The sequence below is a fragment of the Rattus rattus genome, chromosome X, assembly GCF_011064425.1.
Source record: "Rattus rattus isolate New Zealand chromosome X, Rrattus_CSIRO_v1, whole genome shotgun sequence".
Classification (NCBI taxonomy): Eukaryota; Metazoa; Chordata; class Mammalia; order Rodentia; family Muridae; genus Rattus; species Rattus rattus.
This window is the reverse complement of record NC_046172.1, coordinates 125,924,304-125,946,394: the sequence shown is the minus strand read 5'-3', so window position 1 is coordinate 125,946,394 and position 22,091 is coordinate 125,924,304. Positions and strand designations below refer to the sequence as shown.

General features: G+C 36.5%; 1 protein-coding gene across 1 annotated transcript; it reads left to right on the top strand.

The window, feature by feature from the left end:
- Nucleotides 1-12,034: 12,034 nt before the first annotated feature.
- LOC116888196 (RNA polymerase II elongation factor ELL2-like) lies at nt 12,035-21,420 on the top strand. Its single transcript, XM_032889503.1, has 2 exons — nt 12,035-12,107; nt 19,635-21,420. The coding sequence occupies exons 1-2, from the start codon at nt 12,100-12,102 to the stop codon at nt 21,418-21,420; spliced, it is 1,794 nt and encodes a 597-aa protein (XP_032745394.1). The 5' UTR covers nt 12,035-12,099.
- Nucleotides 21,421-22,091: the final 671 nt, after the last annotated feature.

Sequence of the window (22,091 nt, the reverse complement as noted above, 5' to 3'; positions counted from 1 at the left end):
AGACAGAGTAATACTGAAGAACTTGCCCTGGTGGTATGGATAAGAGAGAGACTGCAAACTGACCAGCTCAGCAGCCATTCAGGACTTGATCTTGGCCTTTGAGTTGGCACGCTCCCAAGTCTACATCATATGTGAACTGTTCGGGTGCTTAAAAGAATCAGTCCTGCTGATCCAAAGCTATAGGATCTCCATGACATGAGGAAACAATAGGATAACTGGGAGGAATCCTGGTGAGGATCCAATATTGATGGTGTGAGAGAAGTGAGAAATAAGACCAATGTTCAAGGATCTAATTTCAAGAAGAAAATTGGACTTCATATTCAGATAACTGAGTGTTTGTTTTAGTTAAATGAATAATTCATAAATAACAAATGCATTTCTTATATTTCTAGGGGATGGAATTTTCACATCAAATGACAACTATATTTGGTAGTTGACAGGAGCACAATTCTTCACAGACAGCACTTTCTCACAGACTTCCTATGTTTGAAGATTCCAAAAGAAATTAGGGCGTTCCTTAAATCTCTTTTATAAGAGCAATAGAGAAAAAAACCATTCAAAAATATAGAATAAGAGTCCATCCAGAGACTGTGACACATGGGCATCCATCCCTATGCAGTCACCAAATCCAGTCACTATTGGGAATGCCGAGAGGTGCATGCTGACAGGAGCCTGATATATGTTCCTCCTGAGAGGCTATGCCAGAGCCTGACAAATACAGAGGCAGATGCTCTCAGCCAACAATTGGACTGCAAATGGGGTCCCCAATAGGGGAGTTAGTTAAAGGACTGAGGTAGCTTAAGGGGTTAGCAACCCCGTAGGAAAAACAACAGTATTAACCAACCAGACAACCCAGAGTTCCCAGGGACTAAACCAGTAACCAAAGAGTACACAGGGAGAGACCCATGGCTCTAGCCATGTATGTAGCCAAGGATGGGCCTTGTTGGGCATCAATGGGAGGAGATGCCTTTGATCCTATGAAGGCTAGATGTCCCAGTGTGAATGCTGCCAGGGTAGGGAGGCAAGAGGGAATGTGTGGGTAGGTGGGTGGGGGAGAGTCCTCATGGAGGCAGGGGGAGAATGGATGGGATAGGGGGTTTCCCAAGGGGAAAGAAAGTGGATAACATTTGTAATATAAATAAAGAAAATATCCAATAAAACAAAAGAAAAAAGAGAATAAGGAATGATACCATTTAATCACCTCCCCAATGTTCCATCTATTAATTCCACTATAGTGAGTAAGGAATATTTTTTCATCCATTAAATGTACTGAGCTACTGTCCTTACCTGTGAAAATGGCAGTTGAAAATATCTAATGATTTATAAACACTCAAAATCTAATAGTTGTTTCTGTGGCTAAAGGATTGTCAATTCTGGTTACTAAAATATTAGAATGAGATAATACTTTTTAATTAAATAATAAAAGTCATATGTATTCAAGGTATAAAATAAAATTATTTGGAATACCAGTGCATTGTGCAGCAATTGCAAGAGATAAATATATCATTACCACTCATAGTTGTTATTTTCTATGTATGTGTGATAAAAATACTTCAAATTTTCATATTCCAACAAATAATACAAGATTATTAATTGTAGTAATACTGTTCTACATTAAATCACCAGAATTTATCTTTTTGCCAAGATTTATCTTTTGATCAATATCTCCTTGCTAAACACAGCATATCCATGCCATTTTACTCTGATTTAATGAAATTGGCTTTGTTAATTTCACATAGAAATGTTAGTGACATCATAAGGTATTTCTTGTGTAAATTGCTTCAATTAGAATAATATCCTCCAAAAATGCATACTCTTGCAAATTACAGTATAACTCTCATTTATTTATTTATTTTATTCCTTTTTATTGGTTTTTTATTTATTTACATTTCAAAAGTTATGTGCCTTTCCAGTTTCCCATCCACAAGTCCCCTATCTCCTCCTTCTTCCCCTTGCCTCTATGAGGGTGCTCCCCTACTCCTAGCCACTCCTGCCTCAGCAACCTAGTGGTCACCTATCCTGGGTTATCAAGCCTCCACAGGACCAAGGGGCTCCCCTCCCCAAGCTAGATAAGGCAATATTTTGCTAAATATCCAGCTGGAGCAATGGGTATTCCTTCTGTACTCTTTGGTTGATGGTTTTGTCCCTAGTAGAATTGGGGGAGGGTCTTGTTGCTTGATGTTGTTCTTCCCATAAGGTTGCAAACTCCTTCAGCTCCTACAGTCCTTGCCCTAACTTCCACATTGTGGGCCCCACACTCTGTTCAATGGTTGGCTGTGAGTGTCTGCATCTGAATTGGTCCAGCTCTGGCAGAGCCTCTCAGAGGACAGTTATACCAGTCTCCTGTCAGTAAGCGCTTCTTGGCAACAGCAATAGTGTCTGGGTTTTGTGTCAGCAAATAGGATGGATTCCTAGGTGGAGCAGTCTCTCAATGGCCTTTCCTTCAGTTTCTGCTCCACTCTTTGTCCCTGCATTTCCTTTTGACAGCAGGAATTCTGGATTAGTATTTTTGAGGTGGGTGGATGGCCCCATTCCTCAACTGGGGGCCATGCCTATCCACTGGATATCCTTAGGAGAATGTCCATTCTAGTCCTTTATTTATTTATTTATTTATTTATTTTTAAACTGATACATATAACTTTATTTCATTTTTATATACTTTGAATGTGAATAATTTACCAGATATATAACTCACAAATATTTTGTCCTCTTCTGTAAGTTGTCTTCTACTCTTTTAATCATATACTTAGTTGTGTAAAATTTGTTTTTTAGTTTATGATGTTGTCACATATTTTTGATTGTGCTTTTGGTGTCATACTCACAAATAAATAGTTAAATGTTTGCCAAGACCAGTATCAGAAAGCTTTCTTTGTAATGTGCAGATATAAGAGTAAATATTTAGAATGCAGGAAGGGATTATACTAGTTTATTAAAGAGTGGGCATTTATCTTATTCTGAGATCTGTGACCTCACAAACCATTGGTTGTTTTCTTGCCTTACAGATATGGCATTCCTTCTGTTGAGCAGGCATTTAAGTTCAACTGACAGCCATTGGTTACCATGAGAGTATAGGCAACAGAGGTAGGACTGTCATTTGCTTCCCTCCCTTGGCAGTTTGTATAGCATCTTCTGGTAGTATGAAAACTAGTCCTCAGAGAGGCTTTCAGATCAGATCAGGTACTCTTTAAGGTTTGTGTTTGAAATACAGTGTCTTCTACAATATTGACTTAGATCAACCTCTGAGAGGCCACCAAGGGCAATAGTGATAAACTGTATGTTTTGGAAGTTTTTTTAGATTCCCTTGACCATCAAATGGATGATTTCCATGCTTGACACTTGGGATGTTGTTAAAGAGTCTATAACCTTTGGTGGGCATTCTGAGAAATCCAGAAAAATAAGAATGAAATTTGATTAGATTAAGTAGTGATTTTGATCATGATTTCTAAGAATTCCTGCTTAATTAAATACATTTCTGTTTTCAACCAAAACTTTCTCTGAATTGTTTATAATACCATCATCTACTCTTCCATTTCACTCCATGTAGATACAAAGTGATTAGTAAAACCTTCCATACTGTAGTTACAATCTCAAAAATAGTGTCCAGAAAAATTTTTAAGAAAACATTCTCTTGACAATTCCATTTACTAAGTAAAGCATTTTCTATTGGTTTATAAAGTGTTATCAATCAGGAGATAATTATGATTACTATAAATTGGAATATCAAAAGACACTCATGTTAATTATTAAAGCTATGTTCTTCCTTAGTGGCTTTTTGACTTCTAGGGAGATAGTGAGAACAGACAGGTTGAAAATTCATATTATAATGCTGGCATTAAGATAGAGTGTTTTTGGGGTTGGGGATTTAGCTCAATGGTAGAGTGCTTATTCAGCAAGCGCAAGGCCCTGGATTCGGGTCCCCAGCTCCGAAAAAAAAAAAAAAAAAAAAAGGAAAGATAGAGTGTTTTTGATGTTTTGTATAATATTGAAATTATTGAAAAATTTTGGTGCTATATTGAGATTTGAAGCACTTTTGTGTGTTAACCATATACTTTCTCAACTATTTTTTTACTCTTTTATTTTAAAGTTACAAATATACTTTTAAGAAGCCTCTTTTAATTTTTAATGGCTGAATAGAAGCTTCCTTTTGTTCTAGAATTCCATCAGTTTTGTTTTTGTATTGTCATTATTAAGTTCTTTTAAAATGGTAATAAAAGTATTGAATAACTGCAACTAGGATACTGTTTGAATATAATTTGGCATTTATTTAAATTTTCTCTAAATTCCTGACAAGATTCTTACAAATGTATTAACTTCAGTGTTCATTTTGAATACATAAGGGACTAATATTAGTGCCCTTGAACATTTTATGCATTTTTATGCCTTGGGTTCCTGAAAGTAATAAATGCATAGTTTTCAAACAGATACAATGTCCACTAAACGCAGATTTGACATGAGAGGCCCCGTGAAATAATAATCAGTAGATAAAACGAGTCTCATGGCACTTTTGACCAAAACACTCATTCATGATATATGAAAATGTTCCCCCTCCCACGTTTCCAACCCAATCGGCTTAGCGCCCTCTGTGCCCTTGGGCACAGGGTCCTAGGAGCCGGCAGGTGAAAGACCATTTGGGTTTCTGCCTCCATCAAGAGCTGAAATCCAGTCACCAGGAGTGCCTACACACCTGAGAGCAGAGGTAAAATCAACTTTTCTGCTCTAAGCAACCTGCCTGGTTGCTGCAGGGCACAAAAAGGCAGAAGTTGTCTTGGACAGGATACTTCTGGTTTCTGGCTGTTCCTGAAACTGAACTGAAACATTCCCACAGCTCCCTGTAAGCAAATCCCCAGGAGGAGAGAGCTAGACCCTCAGAGATGCAAACAATCCTGAGATCTCAGAGGAGATTGTCACTTCTGTTCATATTCCTGGCCCAAGAGGAACCTGCCTAGTTGCCTCTGGATACAGGAATAAAAGAGCAGTTGGCAGCAGGAACCTGCTGGTTTCTGCCTGTGCACAGAACTGAACTGAACCAGTCCCACAGCTTCCTGAATCCAAGAAGTTCGAACAATCCTGGGGCGTCAGAAGTGACAACTACTTCTGCCCACATTCCCTAACCAACCCGCCTAGAGCCCTCTTTATCCTATGGGCACAGGAACCTAGGAGCAGACAGGGGCACGACACTTTGGGTTTCTACCTGTGCCTAGAGCTGAAAGCCAGTATCCAGGAAAACCTAAATATTTGAAAGCAGAGGTAAGACCAACTCTTCTGCCTCAAGCCACCCACCTGGAGGCTTCTGGTCACATAGACCCAGGAGCCGCTCTCTACTCCCAGATATGGCTGAAAGAAAACAAGTCTACAGGAGTGCTGACACAGAGGCCTACAGGAGGGTCAAGCCACTGTCAGAGACAGCAAAACAAGCTAACATCAGAGTAAACCTGATGGCATGAGGCAAGCGCAGGAAACTAAGCAACAGAAACCAAAACTACTTGACATCATCAGAGCCCAGTTCTCCCACCAAAGTAAATACTGAATATCCAAGCACACCAAAAAGGAAAGATTTTGATTTAAAAATCACATCTTACGACGGTGAAAGAAGACTTTAAGAAGGACATAAATAACTCCCTTAAAGAAATACAGGAAAACACAAGTAAACAAGTAGAAGCTGTTAAAGAGGAAACACAAAAATCCCTTAAAGAATTAAAGGAAAATACAACCAAACAGGTGAAGGAATTAAAAAAAATTCCAGGATATAAAACAGGAAATAGAAGCAATAAAGGAAGCACAAAGGAAGAAGACCATGGAGATAGAAAACCTATGAAAGAGATCAGGAGTCAAGGTACAAGAAGGTCCCAAGGAAAGAGATCAGGTGCAAGCATCACCAACAGAATACAAGAGACAGAAAAAAGAACCTAACGGGCAGAAGAAACCATAGAAAACATTGACACAACCATCAAAGATAATGTAAAATGCAAAAAGCACCTAAACCAAAACATCCAGAAAATAAAGGACACACTGAGAAGATTAAACCTAAGGATAATAGGTGTAGAAGAGAGTGAAGACGACCAATTAAAGGACCAGTAAATATCTTCAACAAAATCATAGAAGAAAACTTCCCTAATCTAAAGAAAGAGATGTTCATAAACATACAAGAAGCCTACAGAACTCCAAAAAGATTGGACCAGAAAAGAAATTCCTCCTGTCACATAATATTCAAAACACCAAACGCACAAAACAAAGAAAGAATATTTAAAGGAATAAAGGCAAGAGGTCAAGTAACATATAAAGGCAGACCTATCAGAATTACAATAGATTTCTCCACAGAGACTATGAAAGCCTGAAGATCTTGGGTAGATGTCATACAGATACTAAGAGAGCACAAATGGCAGTCCAGGCTACTATATCCAGCAAAACTCTAAATTGCCATGTATAGAGAAACCAAGATACTCCATGACAAAAACAAATTTACAAAATATCTTTCTATGAATCCAGCCCTACAAAGGATAATAGATGCAAAACACCAACACAAAGAAGACAAGATCATAGAAAAAGCCAGAAAGTAATCTTGCAATGAAACCAAAAGAAGAGAGACACACAAACATAATTCCACCTCTAACAAAAAAATAACAATTATTATTCCTTAATATCTCTTAACATGAATGGACTCAATTCCCCATTAAAAAGACAGAGATTAACAGACTGGATACAAAAAGAGGACCCAGTATTTTACTTCATACAGGAAACACACATCAGAGACCAATAGAGACACTACCTCAGAGTAAAAAGACTGGAAACAATGTTCAAAGCAAATGGTCCAAAGAAACAAACTGGAGTAGCCATTCTAATCTCAATAAAATCGACTTTCAACCAAAAGATATCAAAAAAGATAAGGAAGGACACTTCATATACATCAAAGGAAAAAATCCCAAAGATGGACTCTCAAACCTGAGTATCTATGCTCCAAATGCAATGGCACCTACATTCATAAAAGAAACCTTACTCAACCTCAAAGCACACATTGCAACTCACACAATAATAGTAGCATATTTCAACACCACACTCTCATCAATGGACACATCATAGGAAAAAAATTAACAGAGACATAGAGAAACTAAAAGAAGTTATGAAATAAATGGATTTAACAGGTATTTATAGAACATTTCATCTGAAAACAAAAGAATACACCTTTTTCTCAGTACCTCATAGTACCTTCTCCAAAAATGGCTATATAATTGGTCATAAAACAGACCTTAATAAATACAAGGAGATTGAAATAATCCCATGCATCCTATTAGATCACCATGGACTAAGGCTGGTCTTCAATAACATAAAATAACAACAAAAACAAAAACAAAACAAAACAAAATAAACAAAAAAAAAGATGGAAAGCCCACATATACATGGAAGTTAAACAACACTCTACTCAATGATAACTTCATCAAGGAAGAAATAAAGAAAGAAATTAAAGACATTTTACAATTTAAGGAAAATGAAGACACAGCATACCAAATTTATAGGATACACTCAAATCAAAAGCAAGAGGAAATCTCATAGCTCTGAGTGCCTCCAAAAAGAAACTGGAGAGAGCATACATTAGCAGCTTGACAGAACACCTAAAACCTCCAGAACAAAAAGAAGCAAATATACCCAAGAGGAGCAGAAGGCAAGAAATAATCAAATACAGGACTGAAATCAACCAGTTGAAACAAAAAGATCTATACAAAGAATCAAGAAAACCAGAAGCTGGTTCTTTGAGAAACTCAACAAGATAGATAAAGGCTTAGCCAGACTAACTGGAGGGCACAGAGAGCATATCCAAATTAACAAAGTCAGAAATGAAAAGGGAGACATAACAACAGAATCTGAAGAAATTAAAAAAAATCATTAGATCCTACTACGAAAGCCTATATTCAACAAAACTGGGAAATCTGGGGGAAATGGACAATTTTCTAGACAGATACAAGGTACCAAAGTTAAATCAGGAACAAATAAACCATCTAAACAACCCCATAACTCCTAAAGAAATAGAAGCAGTTATTAAAAGTCTCCCAACCAAAAAGACCCCAGGTCCAGATGGGTTCAGTGCAGAATTCTATTAGACCTTCATAGAAGACACCATACCAATACTGTCCAAACTATCCCACAAAATTGAAACAGACAGAGCACTACCAAATTCCTTCTATGAAGCTACAATTACTCTTATACAGACACAACACAAAGACCCAACAAAGAAAGAGAACTTCAGACCAATTCCCCTTATGAATATTGACACAAAAATACTCAATAAAATTCTTGCAAACTGGATCCAAGAACACATCTAAATGATCATCCATCATGATCAAGTAGGCTTCATCCAAGGGATACAGGGATGGTTTAATATATGAAAATCAATCAATGTAATCTACTACATAAACAACTCAAAGATAAGAACCACATGATCATTTTATTAGATGCTGAGAAGGCATTTGACAAAATTCAACACCCCTTCATGATAAAAGTCCTGGAAAGATGAGGAATTCCAGGCTCATGTCTAAACATAGTAAAAACAATATACAGCAAACCACTAGCTAACATAAAACTAAATGGAGAGAAACTTGAAACAATCCCACTAAATTCTGGGACTAGACAAGGCTGCCCACTCTCTCCCTACTTATTCAATATAGTACTCAAAATTCTAGCCAATGCAATCAGACAGCGAAAGGAGGTCAAAGGGATACAAATTGGAAGGGAAGAAGTCAAATATCACTATTTTCAGATGATATGATAGTGTACTTAAGTGACCCCAAAAGTTCCACCAGAGAACAACTTAACCTGATAAACAATTTCAGCAAATGTCTGGGTATAAAATTAACTCAAACAAATCAGTAGCCTTCCTCTACTCAAAAGATAAATAGGCTGATAAAGAAATTAAGGAAATTACACCCTTCTCAATAGTTCCAAATAATATAAAATATCTTGTTGTGATTCTAACCAAGCAAGTGAAAGATCTGTGTGATAAGAACTTCAAGTCTCTGTAGAAAGAAATTGAGAAAGATCTCAGAAGATTTAAAGATCTTCCATGCTCAAGGTTTGGCAGAATAAATATAGTAAAGATCGCCATTTTGCCAAAAGCAATCTACAGATTCAATGCAAGCCCCATCAAAATTCCTACACAATTCTTTACAGATAGAAAGAAAAAAACTTCTGGGGGAAATCATCATCCCTGACTTCAAACAGTATTACAGAGCAATAGCCATTTAAATTTATGGTATTGGTACAGAGACATGCAGATAGATCAGTGGAAGAGAATTGAAGATCCAGAAGTGAACCCACACACCTATGTTCACTTGATCTTTGACAAAGGAGCTAAAACCATCCAATGGAAGAAAGAGCATTTTCAACAAATGGTGCTGGTTCAACTGCAGGTCAGCATATAGAAGAATGCAAATTGATCCATTCTTATCAACATGTACAAAGCTCAATTCCAAGTGGATCAAGGACCTCCATATAAAACCAGATACACTAAAACTAATAGAAGAAAAAGTGGGGAAGAGTCTCAAACACATGGGCACTGGGGAAAATTTCCTGAACAAAACACCAATGGCTTATGCCGTGAGATCAAAAATCAACAAATGGGACTTCATAAAACTACAAAGCTTCTGTAAGGCAAAAGACTGTCATTAGGACAAAACGGCAACCAACAGACTGGGAAAAGATCTTTACCAATCATACATCCGATAGAGGGCTAATATCTAAAATATACAAAGAACTCACGAAGTTAGCCTCCAGAGAGCCAAATAACCCTATTAAATATGGGGTACAGAGATAAACAAAGAGTTCACAGTTGAGGAATATCAAATGGCTGAGAAACACCTAAAGAAATGTTCAACATCCTTAGTCATCAGAGAAATGCAAATCAAAACAAACCTGAGATTCTACCTCATACCAGTCAGAAGGGCTAAGATCAAAAACTCCGATGACAGCAGATGCTGGTGAATATGTAGAGAAAGAGGAACACTCCTCCATTGTTGGTGGGATTGCAAACTGGTACAGCCACTCTGGAAATCAGTCTGGAGGTTCCTCAGAAAATTGGACATTACACTACCTGAGGATCCAGCTATACCATTCCTGGGCATATACCCAAAAGATGCTCCAACATATAGCAAAGACACATGCTCCACCATGTCCATTGCTGCCTTATTTATAATAGCCACAAGCTGGAATGAACCCAAATGCCCTTCAACAAAGGAATAGATAAAGAAAACCTAGTACATCTACACAATGGAATACTACTCAGCTATCAAAACCAATGATTTCATGGAATTCATAGGCAAATGGATGTTACTAGAAAATATCACCCTGAGTGAGGTAACCCAATCACAGAAAAACACACATGGTATGCTCTCATTGATAAGTAGATATTAGCTCAAATGCTCGAATTACCCAAGATGCACAGACCATATGAAACTCAAGAAGGATGATCAAAATGTGGACGCTTCACTCCTTCTTTAAAGGGGGAACAAAAATATCCATAGGAGGGGATTGGGAGGCAAAGTTCTGAGCAGAGACTGAAGGAATGGCAATTCAGAGCCAGCCCCACATTTGGCCCATATATATACAGCCTCCAAAACTAGATAAGCTGGATGAAGCTAAGGAGTGCATGCTGACAGGAACCAGATATTGGTCTTTCCTCAGAGACGCAGCCAGAACATGTCAAATACAGAGGCGAATGCCAGCAGCAAACCACTAAACTGAGAACGGGACCCACATTGGATGAATTAGAGTAAGGTCTGAAGGAGCTGAAGGGGCTTGCGACCCCATAAGAACAACAATGCCAACCAACTAGAGCTTCCAGGGACTAACCCACTACTCAAAGGTTATACATGGATGGACCCTGGGCTCCAACTTTATATGTAGCAGTGAATAGCCTTGTTGGGGCACCAGTGGAAAGGGAAACCCTTTGTCTTTCCAAGTTTTGACCCCCAGTGTAGGGGATTGTTGGGGGGCATGGTAATGAGGAGTGGATGAGGAGGGGAACATCCATGTTGAAGGGGAGGGGGAGGGGTTGGAGGGCTGATGGACTGGAAACTGGGAAAGGGAATAACATTTGAAATGTAAATAAGAAATACCCAATTTAATGAAAGTGCAAAAAAAAAAAAAAGATTGAGCTGGACACTCCTACATCAGTTTATAATCAAGAAAATGCCCTACAGTTACACCCATTGGAAAATCTGATTTAGGTAATTCCTCAATTGACTTTCTGTCTTCCTAGGTTTGTCAAGCTTACATCAAGGTGACAATAAAAACTAACCAGTACATTTTGTTGGTACTATATATAGTGTGGTCAGGAGTCACACTTAGGTAGAACTAACTATAACTATACTATGTCAGCCTAGAGGATTCTCAGGTATTAAATCAAGGCACTGCGTTGTTGTGGAAAGTCGTGAGATAGCAGTGACCATAGAACAAATTCCAGTTCTAGGCCACAGGCACAAAATTGCCAAAGAGAAAGAACAAAATAGAGTCTGTGGGGCTTAACTTCTACACATTCTCACCTACAGATTGTTGTTATTTATAAACCACCTAATCTGTGATTGGTATAGCAGCTCTAGCTAAGACACTCAAGCTGATTTATAAAAACCTTTAAACAAGACAAAATCTATATTGGGTTGAGATAATGGCTGAATGGTTAAGAGAGAAGGATCCTCTTCTAGAGGATGCCAGTTCAATTCTCTAGACCAAAACTTTGGCTCCCAACTACTTACAACTTCAGTTCTAGGAAATCTGACTATATCCCAGCCTCAAAGGGTACCAGGTATGCAAGTAGTGTATAGACATACATAGAGGCAAAGCACCTACACACATAAAATAAAACAGCAACAAAAACACTGATTTGATAGGGCTGTAGGAAAGTTGTATTCTTAAGGAAACTGAAGTTTTACCTTAAGATGGAGAATGTTACTTTAAGATAGAGAACTTTAGAGATTAGTGATTGTGGTGTCAGAGTTCTAGAAGCATCGATATGTTGTTAGTTACAGAGCAAAGAACTTTAAGAGCAGTGTGAAGGCACACCACAGAAAATATAGTGCTCCAGAAAGCTCATAACCTAGATGGTGACAAAGATCGATGGACAGGTAAGAAAAGTGTAGACCTATTTCTTTTCTTTTCTTTTTTTTTTTTTAGCTCAGTTTATTTTAGCTGCATTTCCCACATGTTTGTGGGTGTGGTTATCATACATCTGGCTCTGTTTGACTTCAGTTTTTGCAAGTCTCTAGAGATAATTTATAGGTTATGGGATATTTTTATATAATCTAGGCTACCAAAGGTGAGGTGGAGTTTGAAAAAAGATTATATCCACACCAGATTGAAATAAGGATAGAAACTTAAATAGAGGTTGGGACCTATTTCTAAATTTTGTTAGATATCAAGGGTGTTGAAAATTAACAACAGTTGTTTGAACTTGTGTTTGTGAAGTTCCTTCTTTGACCCTGAAAACAGAACATGTGCTATATAATGGATACAAGTGATAACTAGACACCTGCTATAAATGTCTCCTCCTTTCACACATAAAATTGCTCAATGTTTGGGTATCAGTGGTCTTGTTAGTTTACACAGGGTGTCTATAATGATCAAAGCTATGTTTTGAGATACTGTCAAACTGGAAGCTAGTGTTATACAAATGTTGGTACATGTTTCATAGTACATAAGTTGGATTGATGAACAAAGTTTTGTCATTCTCACTGCTACAGAACACAATGAGTCCTTATAAATTATATTAGTGTTCTTATAAAGGGAGCTCCAAATAGATCCTTATGCACTTTTTGATATCCTAGCACAAACTATCTAGATACAGCCTGTGAATCAGAAAGAAGGTTCTCATCAGACACAAAATGGTATCTAGATAAAACTTACATGTGATACTGGAAATTATTTAAGGTCCTTTAAACATGTGCACAGGGACATTTTTTATGTTTTTCTTTTTCACTCCCACAATCCCTTCAGAGATACACATTTAATGTATTAGTAACAATGTGACAAACTAGACCTCTTTAATAATGACAAATTTTTATATATTTTAAAAATATATTTTGTTGCCTGTACCCTGGACTACTTGCTGCCTGACCTTACCTGCGCTTGGGGGTTGGAGGCGAGTTGGCACAGAGTCAACTTCCCGGAACAGGTGAGAAATCCTCTCTCTGAGCACTGCTGCAAACTCCTTTAATACCCTCTATCTGTGTGCCCTTGGCCCCAATAAAGCATCTCTTCTAAACCAGTTCCCAATTGGCTAGCATTTTCTGCACCAGGATTCCTTGGTCTCTTGGGCAGTCCTCAACTAGGTCCTCATGCAGGAGATGCTTTTGCAGCTACACGACCCCCAGAATTTCCATAGAGGTGGCTCCACCATTCCTGCAACAACATTTTTGCCACCAGATTAATGAGGAGTTTGTTAGAAATATGTTCAATAATTTGAATAATTAGCATTAAGATCTGTGCAAATAAGTCAATTCTTCACAACTCAAAATTATGTTATATAATTCTTGTCATTTTTTGCCTTTTTATAATTTGGTAGCAAGTTTCGATGGTTGATGAAATGAAACTTGAGTATTCACTATATGAAAAAACAATTTTATATAGCAAGATATATATTTTACATAATTACAGCACCCTTTGAAATATAAAGTCCTTTGTTGTCATATAATATAATTTTATATTTAACTTATGAAATATACAGAATGTACCCATATTATAAAGGAAAATTTTAATGTGATATCTTTGCTAAAATGTTTATAAGTTGTATTTAATAAGCCTTCTCTAATAATCTACCATGTATCCATTGATGGTAATAGTTTTGTTTATCCTCTAGTAAGTTCTGGCACTTTGCACATTGTCATCTATTTGTCTGGACTGTCTCCTAATTCCTCATTTTGTTAATTATTGCTGGGTTATGTTCTATTATTAGGTAAAAAAACTCTCCACTCTCATTATCATTTGCAAATTCTTTTAGTTCTCAGAACAGTTTTGGTAGACTGAAATAAAGTCCTTGTGGAGATTTTTATTAAAATTATACTAAAGATATGTGGTAATTTTGAACTGAGATACATATATTGTTCAATTTCTTCTTGGAGGTCTTGAATTGTCCATATTCAAGTTTTTTATTTATATAAAATTTTATATTTTGTCACAAAATGACTCTCTTCCAATCTTGTTTTATTTTATTTTTCCAGAAGACATCTTGTTTTTTTCTGGAAATAAGTGGGATATGTTTTTAATATCTAAAAGATTTTAGACATAAGTACAGGAAATACAACTCATTTCTGTATATATTCACTAAGGATCTTCATCAAGTATGAAATAATATTTATGTATGTATGAAGTCATGATATTTCTGAGTGTACCTCTGCATTGCGCTGGTTTTATTTTACCTCTGCATCAGGCATTTCATTCCTTTATTTATAGAAGTGTATTGTGAAGTTATGGGAGCATGGAAAAGATCAAGGAGGAATGAAGCATATCTCTGACACTAATAAACTCATATACTTGTTAATATGCTACTACTACATCTTTGGCTTAAGAAATGCATAAAGTACTACTAGTCATTCTCTTGACATTTAAAAATTACCATTCATATGCACCTATTGATTAAAAAGTATATATTAGGGACAAAAAGTCAAGGGTCAATAAAATTGAACATAAATTAAGTTTTATGATTCTAAAGGTTATAGACTAGTAGAACTACAAAAATGTAAATGATAATGATATAACATGTGCTATATTTAATAAAACTTTTACAATATTCTCTGGGATAATAATGAAGGAAATAATTCTTTTTGATGAGAGATAGATTTTACAAATGAACTTAACTTTGAGCTAGATTTCTAATATTGAACAGAAATTTAGCAGAGTAAATTTATGAAAAGTAAGACTTAATAGGGAATATAATTGACATTAATTTGTTAAAGAATTGCCTTCTTATATCTTTGAGGGATAACTCTAGATTCTAGAGTCAAAGCAATGTAAAAAATGACAAAACCCAATCCCTTATTAAATTCATATCCTGGTCAAATTAACTTACATGAAACAAATAAGCAAATGTAATCTGATTCCAGGTACTCTATATAAGACAATGAAAAAGAGAATTCCATAGTGAGTGGAGTGTTAGGACACTATCTTAGAGTAGAATGGTTGCATGAATAGTCTAAATAAAGATGAGGAATAATGCAAGAAAGAATAATGGAAAAGAGCAATAGAGAGAAAAAACAATATCAAGTAAAAGGCTGATAGAAGAAAAATTAAGCAAAACAGTTCCCCTTATTAGTGATGTATGGTGAATTAAGAATTAAAAATAAGCACCTCTAAATTCTTTTTTATCTATTACTAATAATATAAATTATGTGGCCTCAAGTAAGCTCCGTTGATAGGCTAAGCTTTATTTTATTTTATTTTTTTATTTGCTGGTTTAATTTTTCATTTATTATTGGATATTTTTTATTTACATTTCAAATGTTATTCCCTTCTTCTTTAAGGGAGTTCCCCCTCACCAAATACCACCCCTTCCCACTTTGCCACATTGACATTCCCCTACACTGGGGATTCCAGCCTTGGTAGGAACATGGGCTCCTCCTCCCCTTGGTGCCCAACAAGGACATCCTCTGCTACATACGCAGCAGATAGAGCCATGGACCTGTTCATGTGTAGACATTGGGTGGTTGTTTAGTCCCTGGAAGCTCTGGTTGGTTGACATTGTTGTTCTTATGGGGTTGCAAGACCCTACAGGTCCTTCAAGCCTTTCTCTAATTCCTCCAACAGAGACCCCATTCTCAGTTCAAAGGTTGGCTGTGAGCATTTGCATCTGTATTTGTCATGCTCTGGCAGAGACTCTCAGGAGACAGCTATATCAGGCTACTGTCAACATGTACTTCTTGACATCAGCAATATTGTCTGGGTTTGGTGGCTGTATGTAAATGGGCTGGTTCGCCAGGTAGAACAGGCTCTGAATGGCCATTCTTTCAGTCTCTGCTCCAAACTTTGTCTTCATATCTCCTCCTATGAATATTTTTGTTCTGCTTTTAAGAAGGACTGAAGCATCTGCAATTTGGTTGTCCTTCTTGAGCTACATGTGGTCTGTGAATTGTATCTTGGGTAATTAGAATTTTTGACTAATATCCAATTATCAGTAAGTGCATTGCATGTGTGTTTTATTGTGATTGGGTTACCTCTCTCAGGATGATATTTTCTAGTTCCATCCATTTGCCTATGAATTTCATAGTCATTTTTAATAGCTGAGTCGTAGTGCGTTGTGTAGATGTACTATATTTTCTGTATCCATTCCTTTAACATGGAGATTAGTTTTCATTCTCCTGGGTTTTATCTTATTCCAAATAAATTTGCAAATTGCTTTTTCTGACTCTATGAGGAACTGAGTTGGAATTTTGATGGGGATTGCTTTGAATCTGTAGATAACTTTTGGCAAAATGGACATTTTTACTGTATTGATCTTGTCAATCCATGTGCATGGGAGGTCTTTTCATGTACTGAGATCTTCTTCAATTTCTTTCTTCAGAGACTTAAAGTTCTTGTCATACAGATCTTTCACTTTCTTGGTTACACCAAGGTTTTTTATGTTATTCGTGACTATCATTTCCCTAATTTCTTTCTCAGCCTGTTTATCCTTTGAGTAGGAGGAGGCTACTGATTTATGAGTTAATTTTATACCCAGACACTTTACTGAACTTGTTAACTGGGCTTAGCTATTCTCTGGTGGAACTTTTGGGATCACTTAAGTATACTATCATATCATCTGAAAATAGTGATATTTGACTTCTTCCTTTCCAATTTGTATCCCTTTCACCTCCCTTTGTTGTCTGATTGCTCTGGCTAGGACTTCAAGTACTATATTGAATAAGTAGGGAGAGAGTGGGCTGCCTTGTTTAGTCCCTGATTTTACTGGGATTGCTTCAAGTTTCTCTCCATTTAGTTTAATGTCTTGTGGTTTGCTCTATATTTCTTTTAGTATGTTTAAGTATGGACTTTGTATTACTGATCTTTCCAGGACTTTTATCATGTAAGTGTGTTGAATTTTGTCAAATGCTTTCTCAGCATCTAATGAAATGTCATGTGGTTTTTTGCTTTGCATTTGTTTTCATAGTGGATTACACTAATAGAGTTCCGTATATGGAGCCATCCCTGTATCCATGGATGAAGCCTACTTGCTCATAATGGGCGATCATTTCGATGTGATCTTGGATTCAATTTGTGATCATTTTATTGAGTATTTCTGCATTGATATTCATAAGGGAAATTAGTCTGAAGTCCTTTCTTTGTTGGGTCTTCGTGTGGTTTAGGTATAAGCATAATTGTGGCTTCACAGAAGGAATTGGTTATTGTTCTTTCTGTTCTACTTTGTGGAATATTTTGGACTGTATTGGTATCAGGTTTTTTATGAGCGTCTGATAGAATTTCACACTAAACCTATCTGGTCCTGGGCTCTTTTGGTTGGGTGACTTTTAACAATTGCTTCTATTTCTTTAGCAGTTATGGAGTGGTTTAGATGGTTTATTTGTTCCTGATTTAACTTTGGTACCTGGTATTTGTCTAGAAAATTGTCCATTTCATTCAGATTTTCCAGTTTTGTTGAAAATAGGCTTATGTAGTAGGATCTGATGGTTTTTTCAATTTCCTCAGATTCTGTTGTTTTGTTTCCCATTTCACTTCTAATTTTGTTAATTTGGATATACTCTCTGTTCACTCTGTTTAGTCTGGCTAAGGGTTTATCTATCTTGTTGATTTTCTCAAAGAACCAGCTCATGGTTTTGTTTTGACTGATTGATTTCAGCCCTGAGTTTGATTATTTCCTGCCTTCTACTCCTCCTGGGTGTATTTGCTTCTTTTTGTTGTAGAACTTTAAGGTGTGCTATCAAGCTGCTCATGTATGCTCTCTCCAGTTTCATTTTGGAGTTAGTCAGAGCTATGACTTTTCCTCTTAGCACTGCTTTCATTGTGTCCCATAAATTTGGGTATGCTGTGCCTTAATTTTCATTAAATTCTAAGGAGTCTTTAATTTCTTTCATTATTTCTTCTTTGACCAAGTTATCATTGAGTAGAGTTTTGTTCAACTTCCATGTATGTGTGGGCTTTCTGTTGTTATTGTTGGTATTGAAGACCAGCCTTAGTCCATGGTGATCTGATAGGATGCATGGGATTATTTCATCCTTTTTGTATCTGTTGAGGCTGTTTTTGTGACTGATTATATGGTCAATTTTAGAGCAGGTACCATGAGGTGCTGAGAAGGTATATTCTTTTGCTTTAGGATAAAATATTCTATAAATATCTGTTAAATGCATTTGACTCATAATTTCTATTAGTTCTTCTATGTCTCTGTTTACTTTCTGTTTCAATGATTTCTTTGATGAGAATGGGGTGTCGAAATCTCTTACTATTATTGTGTGAGGTACAATGTGTGCTTTGAGCTTTAGTAAGGTTTCTTTTATGAATGCAGGTGACCTTGAATTTGGAGCATAGATATTTGGAATGAGAGTTCATCTTGTTAGATTTTTACTTTTCTGAATATGAAGTGTCCTTCCTTATCTTTTTTGATAACTGTTGGTTGACAGTTGATCTTATTCAAGATGAGAAATGCTAATCCAGCTTGTTTCTTTGTACCATTTGGTTGGCAAGTTGTTTTCCAGACTTTTCCTCTGAGATAGTGTCTGTCTTTGTCTCTGAGGTGTATTTCTTGTATGCAGCAAAATGCTTGGTCCCCTTATGTATCCAGTCTGTTAGTCTTTTTGTTGGGGAATTGAGTCCATTGATGTTTAGATAGATTAAGGAATAGTGACTGTTGTTTCCTGTTGTTTTTGTTGTTAGCAGTGGAATTGTTTGTGTGTCTCTCTTCTTTTGTGTTTGTTGCAAGGAGATTAATTTATTGATTTTTCTAGGGTAGTTTCTTTCCTTGTGTTGGAGTTTTACTCTTTATTACCCTTTGTAGGGCTGGCTATGTGGAAAGCTATTGTTTAAATTTGGTTTTGTCATGGAATATCTTGGTTTCCCTCATATATATTAATTTAGAGTTTTGCTGGATATTGTAGCCTGGGCTAGCACTTGTGTTCTCTTAGTGTCTATATGACATCTGCCCATGATCTTCATGCTTTCATAGTCTCTGGCGATAAGTCTGGTGTGATTCTGATAGGTCTGCCTTTATATGTTACTTGACTTTTTCCCTTTGCTGCTTCAATTCCACAAATACTCAAAGTATTTCTTGCAGAAGAGACTAAGTGTAGCATAAACTTGATTTAATCATGTCACAGAGAAACCTTTTCCTATAATTTGTAGATCCTCTGGATTCCACTATCAACCACTTTTACTTGAGTTTCTGAGGAAGAGATACTTTTTACGTATAGAATCAGGAAGTAACACATAATTTTCAGTTTAAGGCAAAAGATTCTCCTGAAGAAAAGCTATAAAGATGAAAGGTAAATCAAAGACGTTTTTTTTTACAAACAAATTTACCTTCTTCAAATTTTCCTCAGGCAACTATTTCTCTTATTTGTTCAACTGCAATAAAAATCTTTTATAAGTATATTTTTATAAACAAAAGTAATAATATTTCATATATGCTAAGGAGAGTAAAATCATTTTTTTCTTTCAAACTTTAATCTTCACAGATATGACTATGTGGCTGCCTTTGGAGGAAAAGGAACAGGAAAAATCATGCACCCAGAAGGACAGATGCCTGTGATGGAGGCCGACAACATAGACCCAGGGCTAGTCAATGTCAGTAGGCTGCCTATGGGGATTTCAAGGTCAATCTTCCAGGCAAGTCCTCTGTACCAGAGCAATAAGCATCCATCCCCTTCTCAAGTTTCTCAGTTTCAAGGATTTCAACAGCTTAACAAAACCACACCAACCCATTCATCTACAGACATAAAAGCCTTTAACTTTCAATTATCTAGTATGAGTAATGATAGCCAAGAAGAGAAAATTGGAAACCCCCAACCAAATATCTCAAACTCTCGCCCACAATTCAACTGCCTGCAATCAATTCAAGACCAAATGACAGTAAGTAGATCTGGGATGTCTGTTCAGATGACTCCAGAGAGAATGACAGAAGCAGAAGAGAAATCCAGCAACACATGGAAGAACATTAGAAAATCATATGTACAGAAAAAAGTATCAGCTCAAAAAGTGCCTCATTTTGTTCCTGATCAAGCACCTGAGAGGAAAAAAACAAGCCCCCTCAATCCTGCATATGCCATCCGAAAGTCACGGATGATTAATGGTATCCATATGCGGTCATTTAGGGATAGGGTGATACACCTACTGGCACTGAAAGACTACAAGAAACCAGAACTTCTTGTTCAATTGCAAAAAGATGGCATCAAAATCAATGACACCAATTTTCTTGGAAAGATTCTGCTGCAGGTGGCTAATCTGAATGCCACTACTTTGTCGTATACTTTAAAGGACAGTATCTTTAAAGAGGTCCAGAGAGATTGGCCTGGTTATAATAAGGAAGACAAGCAGTCACTGGATTTGGTACTTTCCAGAAAACTGCATCCATTTCACAATGCTACCGAGGTCACCCATAGCAAAGAAACATCTGTAATTTCTAAAACAGATGATACATCATCCTCAAAGGATCATTTTCTTCATTTATCTGATATTGACCCTTTAATTAAAAACAAAGGAGGACTCTGTTCCCCTAAATCTGCTGTGCAGTTAGCATCAAACGGCTATGTAAGCAGTGAGACGTCTATGATTCTGCCATGCTCTGCAGCTCCTACCAAATATGTTACTTTACCACTGCCTAACTCTCACCTGCCAATTTCGAATTCACCACTGCTCATCAAATCCAATAGTAATATTTCCTGTTCTCCAGAAAGATCTGAGAGTCAATACACATGTGACAGCATCCACCATGATGGCAGCACAATTGAAAGAGAGATGAATAAATGCACGTCTTCAGAAACCTCATCCTGTGCTTCTGTTCAAAAAAAGCATTCAAAGCCGATTGAAATGCAACATTTTATGCCCAAGAAGTTCAAATGTGCATTTGCAAAGCGCAAAACAACCATCCCAAATTACATTACCAGCATGAAGGAAATACCGAAGATTGATTTTAACAAACAAGACGAAATTATGGAGTCAAATTCCAACAAAGAAGTTAAAAAAGCTTTTGCTGATTCTGGAAAGTTTGTTACTACATGTGGGACTCCAGAGTATTTGTCTAATTATTCCATAATAGTTTCCTCTGACCAACATCAGTATTATGAGGATGAATTCCGGGCAGACTACAGTGAATATCAGGCCATGTATGACAAGATACAGATTTCATGTACACCAATCATTGACCTAGATTCAGAAAGGAAGGGATTTTCCCCAGGATCAAAAGAATACCAAGATATTACTAAAAAAAATCTCAATAGAGTATCAGAAAATGCGACAGCTTAATCCTAAATTTTGTGAAGAAAAAAATAAATGTGTGTTTCTTTACAACAAGCTGGTTCACATTAAAAATTAATAAATGATTTTGACCATCAAGAAGTAAAATCAACACAATAATAGAGGGTTTAGACAAGAATAAATATTGTTTACTGAAATTACAAATAACTTGCTCCAAGTTTCTAAAGGTATGGCATTTGCCATTTTTTTTAAAAATCCTTGTAACAGTATGTAATTTGTCTTTATATTCTTTTTGTGCTTTCCTACAATATTGAAGTTGCATTATACGGTTCTTAAACCACCAATATTTGTGTGTCTGCTACATATCCCATAATATTGTGAACCCAATGTCTATGAAATAAAGTTCTACACATATGAAAATAAAATGAGCAAGTTGAAATACTTTTGGATAATTAGTCTTTTCTCTGGACAGTCTTAAACTTCAAATAGAGGTTTGGAAATTATTCATAGTACTCCTTTATATTCTGAGAGAACATGAGTTACATAGTCAAACACCTAAAGATTTTGAACTATGGAGGCTATCTTAGTGTTACTATTGGCAAGAAGAAATATTTTGGTAAACACAACTTGGGAGAGGAAAGAGCTCAATTGGTTTACACTTCCATGAAACTGTCCGACTTTCTTTAAAAAAAAATACTTATTCTTTTAGGGATGTATCT